Genomic DNA, 10,838 nt, shown 5'->3' with positions numbered 1-10,838 from the left:
TGTTGATTTGGTCAACATCTGTTGACCAAATCAACATCTGTTGATTTGGTCAACAGATGTTGACCAAAACAGGTAAACAGGTAATTTACCTGTTTAACCTCAGTAACAGATGTTGAGCAACTAAACAAAATAACCAAAATGCTGGGATTTAAAAGTACAGTTTTGAACAGGGCATGAGTGTCATTTTATTTTAGGGTGCATTTAAAATACATGATACATTTTATTTTTATAAACACTCAGGCTAAAATAAATAGACAAACACTCTTGCTGTAAATATTCCTGTGAGAGTTGTACTTACGCCGCGCATGATCTCAGATTGGATGGTTGATTGACTTTGCATCTTAAGCGTAGTCTGAATTATCCATCCAAATTTATGAAGAGATCAGAAACAAAGTCTTCTGCTTGAAATAGATCGGTCAGACATTTCTGTGGCTTTTGTACTCCAGAGAACCTAAATGTGAGTTTCTATCCACTGGGGAAAAACGTTTACCTGCTGCCACATCACTTACCTCAGGCTCGTTTTCGGTAGATTGTGTTTAACCTCTTCCTGAGACAAACTAAATTATTACCAACATTCATTTTTTTTTTTTTTTTTTTGCATAAAACAACTTTTAAAAATTTGTAGACATCCAAGTGGCATGACTGTGTTTCATAATGTGTGTAATTAACCAGATTTTTCATCATGAAGGATTGTTCTCCACAATTTATTTTCAAGGGAAATCTAAATCTTTCAGAACTTTGCCTTCTGCATTCAGTCACAACTCCACTGGCTTTGGAGGTCAAAGTTCATGGCAGGGTCACAGGGCTGACCTGAAGGGTTGTCAGATGAGTGGCAAAGAAATGCATACTAAAATATAACTCTCATTTTATAAATCAATAGCTTTAAAAAAAAGAAGTAAAAAAATAAACATTTCCAGATAAATTCACTTCTAGCAAAATTATTTTTTCCCATGTTACAAGTAAAATACTAGTACTTTATCATCAATATTAAGGAATTATTGTCTTAAAACAAGTTCCTGAATATTGCTGAAATGTTATCTATAAGTTAGTTTTTGTCTTATTTCAAATTGATCTACTCTAGGAACCAGACCAAAAATACTTTGTGAGATTTTGTGTTTTTGCAGTAAATCTTGTCAACTTATTTTAATAAACATTTCCTAATGTTACACTTCTCCTCTCACTATTTACAGACATCTTATTTCAGATTAAAATTCAAATCTGAATCTATGAATGCAGAATATCTGACTGTCATTCAGACGAGGAACTCTGGTGTTTCTCTCCTCTGCCACAAATGCAAACAATCTGGACGTCTGCATCCACGAAGCACAGCCATGTCTCGTTACAGTGACACATTTCCAGAGTTTTGACGGATTTTACATTTGCTGTTGAGTGAAACGTCCATGTAAGAATCACTGTTTTTTGCTAAAATCATCTTTTTGTGTGCAGCGGGATCCTTATTTCCTTTTCCCTTAGCAACACTTTAACGGACCACAGTGTTTCTGAGGAGGAGCGGTCTTCTCTTTAAATGTAAATAAACATAAATAAACATCTGTGGAAATGCAACCAACTCACTTCAATGATTCCTATGGACTTGTAAAAGCCAGGTTATTGTCAAAAACCTTCCAAGTTATAGAGTGTAAATACCTTGAAAATCTTTTGTGAAGAAGGACAGTTCTGTCTTTCAAGGGTTTCACATAAAGTAACGTGTGAATTATTTTTTTAATTCCATTCTTTGTGTTTACTACTTTCAATACAGGCCTACAATATTAACAGCAATAGCAGGAAAAAAAACAACAACTTTTGTCTGATAATTTTTTTTTTCTTTAAGAAGGAAGAAAACAGGCAGAACCAGAAGGGAACCAGTAAGACGGCCGGAGTGATGAAGACGTACGAACAGAGGAATAAAAGAAAAGTGAGGAGCTTACGCAGTGAAAAGAGCACATCATGGGCAACCTGCTGCGATGGCAGGCTGGGAGAACGCTGAATAACTGCCTTCATTTAGGCCAGCGTCCTGGTGGTGTGCAGCTGAAGGCCTCAGATGGACACACACACACTGAAAACCAGCACTTTAAAAACCTCTGTGTTCCTGCACAAGCTAATACCTGACACAAACACACACACACACACACACACACACAGCTCATTCAAACATTTCTCCACATTGGCCGGATTAGGAACACTTTCTCTTGGATGTGTGAGGCTGCTCCACGCACAAAGAAACACTTGGGGACAGGATTAGTAGGCTTAGAGCGGATTCACATATGTCCAGTTCAAGCAATTGGTATTCAAAGCTTTACACTTTCAAATGCCACCAGGAGAGAGCAAAGCCGACCAGCACTTTTCTTTGCATTGGCAGCATCTTTATGAGGAGGCGCTCCTTTGCCGGGCCCACAATGAGGCCGTGAATACACATTTTCACTGCTCTACCAGGGGGATCCGGTCGGGGAAGGGCAGAGGCAGACGTTATTATCCGGTTCTGGAGGGCAGTTTGGGTGAGAGGGTGCAGACGGACAGGACGGACAGATGACAGATGGAGGGATGTCGACGTGGCGATCAGAGGAAGGGCGCTCCGGCTACTTCCACGTGTTATTTGTTGGTGGGCAGGTTCTCCACTCCACCTCCACAAAGCAGGTCTGGAGTGGATCCTTCAGAGCAGACAGAGGCTCTCAGCGCCTCAACTGATCATGCCCAGTCCGACCAGGGAGCGGTAGCATTTTAGACGGCCATTTTTTTCACACTCTCACTCAATCCGTTGGTGTTTCATATTTGTAGATTTGTTTTTTTGGTAGCCAGAAATTCTGCTTTCACTTTCCAACAATTTGAGTGATTTTGTGTTTTTGACTGATAAATATAGGTAAATGGAAATCCCGCCGTATGATTTCAGAGCTGATGGGATGACAATAAGAAGATCAACACAGTCCAGCCATACAAAGTGTCATATGTCTGTGTTACAGAAGATCCTGGGTTTGATCCAGGTCAAGCTTTGTTTTGGCTACTTGCTGATTTCAAGAGACTGTGGTGACGTCACTATAAGATGCTGTAACTATGAGCTGTACTTCAGTTTGTCAAAGTGTGTTGAGATGAAACTTTCTCATCAAAATTACAGCAGCTTCCCGATGAATGGTGCAATTTTGTGTACATTTTATTGCACTTATTTCACCTGGATTGCACTGAAAAAATGTTTTCTTTGAACCAAGTTTAAAAACTCACTCTAATTTGTTGCAGCTAATTTTATTACCGGTAGTTTTGATCAAGCTGTAGTTATGATTTCAGAATGATTCAGATCAGAATTAAAATTTGAGCAAAACCAATAAAAATTGTTGTCACAAGTTGGAGTAATTTTTAAAAAAAAGTTGATTCAAAGAAACAAATTTTCAGTGTCGTTAAAAAGAATAAACTAAGAAGATACTTTAATCTTCGTTACAACCTGTGACTGTTTGCACAACATGGGAATAATTTAATACTTTATTTACTTCTAAAGAAGATGGTTTAGTGCAAATTTCAGTACGGATTATTTTTGTGTCAAACTTTTAATTTGAATCTGGTTGCAATTTTTGACATGTGGAAATGTTCAGTTACGGTTTAAAGAGACACATTATTTACTTCTAAAGCAAATGCTTTAGGAAACAGAATCTATTTATTATTGACTAACATGAAAAAACTAAAGCTAACTTCTGATTGGTTGCTCTGTAGCACCAGAAAAAAATTGCTCAGCCCAGAGAATCGAGCTTTTTCAGATGAATTTGGAGATTCAGACAGAACCTCTGAATCCATTAGGGAACATTTCAGCTCTGTCGTGGTCAGTTCTGGTGAAACACTGCTAATGGACCTAGTCTGGTTCAGAAACATTGTCTCTTCCGCTCCTCTTTTAGGTTAAAGGTAATTATAAGAACTTGGGACGAGACAATGGAGTCTTCTTTAAGTTTCAGAAGGACTGACAAAGTTTAAGGTGCAGATCAGTTTCCTAATGAAACATTGTTTTCATTTTCAAAGCAGGGCACAGACAAAGATGTGCCCCTCTAAATTAGATTAATGTAATTGTGATTTTATCCAATCAGGGAGCTGGAGCTCATCCAAAGAGACCCGACCAAAACCGGGAAAATGAATCATCTTAGTTAATATTCCCGCACCGGATCCATGTTTGTAAAAGTAAAGCAATGTTTTAAATCTTGTTTATGTGTTGTTGTTTTTTTTTGTTTTTTGTTTTTAAACTAGAATTAGTGTTGGACATACAAACACCTTGGAGATGCTTCTTTGGTTTGAAACACGTTGATTCTTCAGGTCGTCTCAGATGTTTTCACAGAGCGATCAGAGCTAAACAGTGTTTTGTGTTCTCAGCTCTGAAACCAACTCACTGAAAACCTGAGATATTCCACATATCCGGTCGACGAAGTCTATGATTTAGAACAGGTTTGTAGAGAGGGCCAAAAATATAGATTTAGGCTATATTCAGTTTAAATTTTATTTTTAATTTACTTACTTTCTCCTATTGTGTGACACATGTATTTTCATCTTTTAACCGTTTCCCTCTAGTCCTGAAAATCTATTAAAATTATTATTATTATTATTATTATTATTATTATTATTATTATTATTATTATTATTATTATTATTATTATTATTATTATAGGGACTGCGAAGAACTTTCCAGAGTCCGTAGTGATCTGTGTTCACTACACTTACGGGAGTTTACAGACGGATTGTCTCCAGACTGAGGCAGCAGGAACCGATGAATGGAACAACTTACCTTCCCAGTCCTGCGCATTTTCTGGTCAGTCGCGCAGTCCAAGGCGTGTAACTTCATGGAACTCACCATTTTCTGTTTTATAGGCTTCACAAAGTTTGTTCTTTTTCCAAGTGAGTTTAATGTTTATTGTTTTCTAGGCAAACTTAGTTTGAAAATGATGGCCTCCTTCAGGTTTTACGCGCAACTCGGCTGTGCGTTAAGTGTTTGTCGTAGTTGCGGCAAAACTTTAGAAATGAAGCTGCTCAACTTTGTGCGTTGATGCTATTGCTGTGAGGTCACTAAGTGCACTGCTTTAAAAACCGGCCGGCTTGTTCCTGTGTTTGCTGGAGCAGTGGAGCACTTTGGGCCCCTGGCAGCGTCCTAACAATGCCAGGGGATCGCCGCGCAGCGCGGTCAGTGGGACAGTCAAAGCACGCCGCCCCTTTCGCGCCGGCACGTCACTCTTTTAACCAGGCGTTATGAATGGGAAAGCCGCTTTTGTCTGTCCCCGCGTATAAATACGCGCCATGAGTGTCCTCCTCATGCGCACACGGAGAGAGAGAAAGTCGGCAGCCACAGAAGCAAAGCGGCCACTGCAGAGCGGGACGGGACGCACGCAGGCGACATCAGGCGACCAGAGCGAGTAGAAAGGCTCAGGAAGACAGAGGAAGAGACCGACTGACGGAGTGACACGAGAGAGGGGAGGGAGAGGAGAGAGGGAGGAAGCCGACAGCGACCTCCTACCCGACAACCTCGGAAGCAAACCCATAAAATGAATTCAGACTCCAGCCCGAGCAGCAGAGCTTCGTCCCCGGACATGGACGGCATGTTTCTTAGAGACCACCATCCGCACCACCACCACCACCACCACCTCCACCAGCACGTCGGCTCGTCAGTCACCTCCTCCACGCAGAGCGGCGAGCAGCAGCGCCAAAAGATCACTGGCAGCGAGCACCTGCGCGCAGGAGACGCAAAGTCCGCGTCGGTGGGAAGCAGCAGCAGCAGCAGCAGTAGCAGCAGCAGCAGCAACAAGTACAAACTGAAGAAGCAGGTCACCGAGGAGGAAATGTACCAGCTGAGACTCAAGATCAACGGCCGGGAGCGGAAGCGCATGCACGACCTCAACCTGGCCATGGACGGGCTGCGCGAGGTGATGCCGTACGCGCACGGGCCGTCGGTGCGGAAGCTCTCCAAGATCGCCACGCTGCTGCTGGCCAGGAACTACATCCTAATGCTCACCAGCTCCCTGGACGAGATGAAGCGGCTGGTGGGGGAGATTTACGGAGGGCAGCACTCGGCGTTCCACTGCGGCACAGTGGCGCACGCGGCCGGCGCGGGCGGACACTCGGCGGTCCCGGCCGCGGCCGCTGCGGCGGCCGCCGCCGCCGCCGCGCACCAGGTGCACCCTCTCCTCGGCGGCGCGCTGACCTCCTCCACGTCCTCCACGCTGTCCAGCGCGCTGCCCGGACTCACGTCCATCAGGGCACCCCACGCGCTGATGAAGGGCTCCCCGGCGGCGCCCCCGGCGCTGCAGCTGGGTTCCGGCTTCCAGCACTGGGCCGGCCTGCCCTGCCCCTGCACCATCTGCCAGGTGCCTCCTCCTCCGCACATCCCCATCACCTCCACGGGCTTGACGAGACTCACGATGGAGGGAAAGGACGGCCTGAAATGATGTCCGACACGCAGCAGAGACTGAAAGATGGTCCGACGTCTTGTACATAAAGAAATCAGGGCATGGGATGCATGTTGTCGTTTAGTCTGTTTTCTTGATAAACGTATATAAGAGAAAAAGAAATGTAACCTCCTTGTAACAAGGACATATAAAAACTGACTCTTGATTTTTCACCCCTCGCAGGTGAAAAAGCGCAACAGGACTCCACGTTCCTTCCTCCGGTGTTTGGCTGAACTTAGTTTCGCGGAACATTGTGACAAGTGGCGGAGGCTGCGTGAACGTTCTGTTTTTTGGTTTCGTATCAGGCGTCATTTTGTGAAAAACGAAGAAAGCTTTCCGTGCCTTGTACCAAGGAGTTTATGCTCTTACACGAGAGTTAAGAGATTTACGGGGTTTGGCTGAAATGAGTAGGGGTGAAGCTGTTTTAGATCCATTTCAGCAGATACTTCTTGTCTGATTGTAAAACAGTTCAGTTTTCTTTTTCTTTCTTTCTATATATATATATAAATATATATATAAAAAGTTGTTTTTTTTCTTGCATGTTTGTGTAATGTTCTCGGCATTTCTGTTTTTGCGGAAAAGACTTTGCCCAGAGACAATGTGTGTTTATTTTTGTACATTGTTGATGATTAATTCAAACAAATATTTATTATCGTCCAGCGTTCCTGGAAGAAGTTTCAATAAAACTGGAATTATGGATCATAAATGGTGCCTATTTTTTTCTTTCATAAACATTATTATTAATTATTATTATTATTATTATTATTATTATTATTATTATTATTATTATTATTATTATTATTATTATTATTATTATTATTAATTTTACTATTGAATGTGCTATGAATTCGTTTACGTGTTTACACCATATTGTACATCTAAAATTTTACTCTAAGAAATACAGAAGGATTTAGCAAAAAAAAAAAAATCAAATATGTTTATGAAAATATTTTCAACCAGATTCTTTTCTCAGTCATTTCTATGCTACACACTAACTTTACTACAGCTATTTAAAACATATATTCTTCAAGGTTAGCCCAGAAAAGTGTTAGTCAAGCGTTTTGCAAATTCTAAGTAGGAAAAAGCAAAAACACAAAACCACAACAAAAAAAAACTACATATGTGTGTGTGTGTGTGTATATATATATATATATATATATATATATATATATATATATATATATATATATATATATATATATATATATATATATATATATATATATATATATTAAATGTGTTTACTTCTACTAGCCTTTCCTTCTTAACGTTAATAATAATAATAATAATAATAATAATAATAATAATAATAATAATAATAATAATAATAATAATAATTTCCCCAAAGTGCAAACCTTTTCATTCCAACATCTTGCTTTTCACTAAAAAGCATTTTGTTCTCAGAACAATTCGTTTTCTTTTCTTCATTTTTAAAACTTTTTTTTTTTTTTTTTTCATTTTTCTGGGAGGCCTCACGTCGCACAATAATCTTGAATGAACATCGCTCATTTCAATGCGCTCAGAAAGGAGAGACGGACATGAAATGACGCAGCAGCAGCAGCAGCAGCAGCTCCATCAGACGGGACGCGCCCCGCCTGGGGAAGCGCAGAGCGGTTTGTCCGCCGGCTCCCATGGGTGTTCCCTCCCGTCTCATCTCCGCAGCCGACAGAATGCGTGTTTGTGCAGATTACAAGTTAATTGTTCATGGGGGACCGAGAGGAGCAAAATCACATCAGAGAGAGGCGTCGGGATTACAGGCTGCTAAATGTAGAAGATTATACATTCACACCACCACCCCGCTCCTCTGCCTCGCCGCATGCAAATGCGTGTGTGGATTAAGTAGGAGGGCGGCGGGGGGAGAGGGCGAAAAATAATAAAGAAAGACTGAATAAAAGTGAGCTGAGAAGGCCTTTTGTAATTTATTCGGCCGGGAGAAAACACAGCAAGTTGAGAAAGAGTGAAAGAGTTGGTTTTCTGCGCCTTGTTTTGTCTTTAGGAATGAGCGCGGCCTGGCCGTCCCCTCCGCAGGCCGCCAGATGGGATGTAAATAGCTGGGAAGCCGCAATGGCCTTTTAACCGCGCAACACTGAGGAGGATGTTGTCAAGGGAAGCTGGCGGTTTGCGAGTTAATAGTCATGAGTTGGGGTAATTACTTAAGGTTTATTATGCTCGGGGTTTCAAAGGAAATGGACTCTTCAATGGGCCGAGAAATACTTCTAATTAGGAGCCTCAGTAAAGCGGACACAACTGCTGCTGCTGCTGCAGCGGCGATCAGCGGCCCTTTGTGAGTAAACAGAAATAACGCAATCATGCACGTGTAAATTGCAGGCAAATACACATGCAAATCAGGTTTTAAAAAGGAAAAGGAGCAAATGCCAGATTACAGATTATCCAGTTTTTTTCTCTCTCTCTCTCTCTCTCTCTCCCTAAGAGTTTGCAAAAAGCATTCTCATTAAACTTTTGTTTTTAAAATCTTGCTGGTGTTTAGATCCACTTATTGAAGCAGACGGACAAATCGGATATTATGGAAAATTGAATATTAGGACAAATTAAATAAATGTGGCAAAAAGAGAGAGAGAGCGAGAGAGAGAGAGAGTAAGATTCCAACTTATTTTTGTAAATTTAAATATTTCCCACTTGTCCCCCCCCCCCCAAACACTTTGGTGGGACTTTTGTTGCTTCTCCTTCTATTTCACAACTACTTCAAAAAATAAATACAATACCCACGTTGCATAAAAACGTACAAAACCGGTCATCACGTTAAAAATACTGAAATATGAGAAGAGAAAATGCAGGAAATAGGCGTTTATGGGGAGAAAAAAAAATCAAGATTCTACAATTCTTCCGATTGCAAAACAGAAGAACATATAAAACCACACACACATAAATAAAGCGTCTGGGTAAAGCTGAGTGACGGAGAAGCCGCTGAGTGTCTTTTGTCGCTGATTACTGGAGGGACTTGTGAGCATCAGCTCCTCTTTTCACAAGGCTTGACAAACGACTGGTCCTCCAGAGAGCACACACCTGTTACTGCGAGCTACTGGAGGTTTATCACTTAGAGCAACACTGCTTTGTTCAGTGTTGCTCTAAGGAGAGCGCGTGTGTGCGCGCTCTCCTCGAGCGCGCGCACACACACACAAACACACACACGCACGCACGCGCGCACACTTGAACAAGGACACCAACAAAATGCTGTCCGCCTCTTTCCGTGCACTCAAACCTCCAAACTGAAACTCTGAAAAGTTTGTTTTAATTAAGCTGTAACTGCCAGCTCATTTACAGAAACGAGTTTTATTTATTTAACTTTATTTGTTTTTTTATTTTTTACGGAGAACTTTCCTGTGACGGACATGTCTTTTTACTGCTGCTGCGTTCATGGCTGCAGGGTCGACGCGGTTTCAGTGTGAAGTGGTCTTCCGCTGGTTTGTTTGCTCACTCGGGCGGCGAACCGGAGCGGGGCAAGGGCCCGAGGGCAGCAATTGAAAATAAATTTCAGCTTGAATAAGGGGCGAGCGGCCGCATCAGTGGAGCGGCTGTAGAACAAAAGCAGTTAGGGGATAAGTTATTGGAGGGGCTGACAGGCTGAACGAGGCTGATTATAACCGCCTGGTCCTGCTCGCTCTCTCTCTCTCTCTCTCTCTCTCTCTCTCTCTCTCTCTCTCTCTCTCTCTCTCTCTCTGTCTCTCTCTCTGCGTGTGTGTGTGTGTGTTGAAGTGAAGCAGGTGCAAAGGCCATTCCCTCCGTGATTCTACCTCGGTGTGTCCGCCCCCTCCCCAAACCCTGCCCTCCGGGGGGGGGCTTGGGGTCCTTCCCCCTGTCCTCAGCTGATTCCATCGACTAATGTTTAAGCCATACTGCCAAAAACAGGAAGCATATTTCCATCATAAGAAGCGCTCAGCCGTCGCCATCAGCGGCTGCACTCATTTGCATGTTAATTGCGTGGATGGAGAAGGGGTGTTGACACCTTCTTTTGTCCACGCGGGGTCGCGGGAAGTGAGAGGACGGGCCTGCAGGAGGACGTCCGTGTGTGTTGCTGTTTCAGGCTGCCTGCGTCATCTGTTAGCATGGGGCGTTCAAACAAAAATAATAATAATAAAAATGTTCAAGCTGATTTATTATTGGGGTGTTTATAAATCATTACAAACAAACTGCACACTTCACTCCAGCTCAAGCACTTTCAACGCACTCACTTTCCTACTGTATTTGAATTAAAATGTCTAATTTCTTGTTTTCACAAAGTGCATCTCTGAATCTAAACTCTAAGCAGAGTCTTGTTGAACTCGTTAGATTCATCTCCGATAGTTAATAAAATGTCAGAGTCAAATGTATTTTTCAATATTGTGTTTTTTATCATTTCACTCATATTTTTTAAATTTTCACAGTATGTAATATGTTTGAACTGTTATAATCCAGATAATTACTGATTCACATAAAGTGGAG

At 42.0% G+C, this 10,838-nt stretch overlaps 1 protein-coding gene across 1 annotated transcript; it reads left to right on the top strand.

Annotated features, from left to right (window-relative positions):
• Nucleotides 1-4,650: 4,650 nt before the first annotated feature.
• On the top strand, nt 4,651-7,098 carry olig3 (oligodendrocyte transcription factor 3). Its single transcript, XM_081616682.1, has one exon. It carries the CDS (start codon nt 5,499-5,501, stop codon nt 6,396-6,398), a length of 900 nt encoding a protein of 299 aa, XP_081472808.1. The 5' UTR covers nt 4,651-5,498; the 3' UTR covers nt 6,399-7,098.
• Nucleotides 7,099-10,838: the final 3,740 nt, after the last annotated feature.

The sequence above is a fragment of the Poecilia reticulata genome, chromosome 15 (genome assembly GCF_904066995.2).
Source record: "Poecilia reticulata chromosome 15, P_reticulata-male-v2, whole genome shotgun sequence".
NCBI classification, from domain to species: domain Eukaryota; kingdom Metazoa; phylum Chordata; class Actinopteri; order Cyprinodontiformes; family Poeciliidae; genus Poecilia; species Poecilia reticulata.
This window is presented reverse-complemented; position numbering and strand designations above follow the sequence as displayed.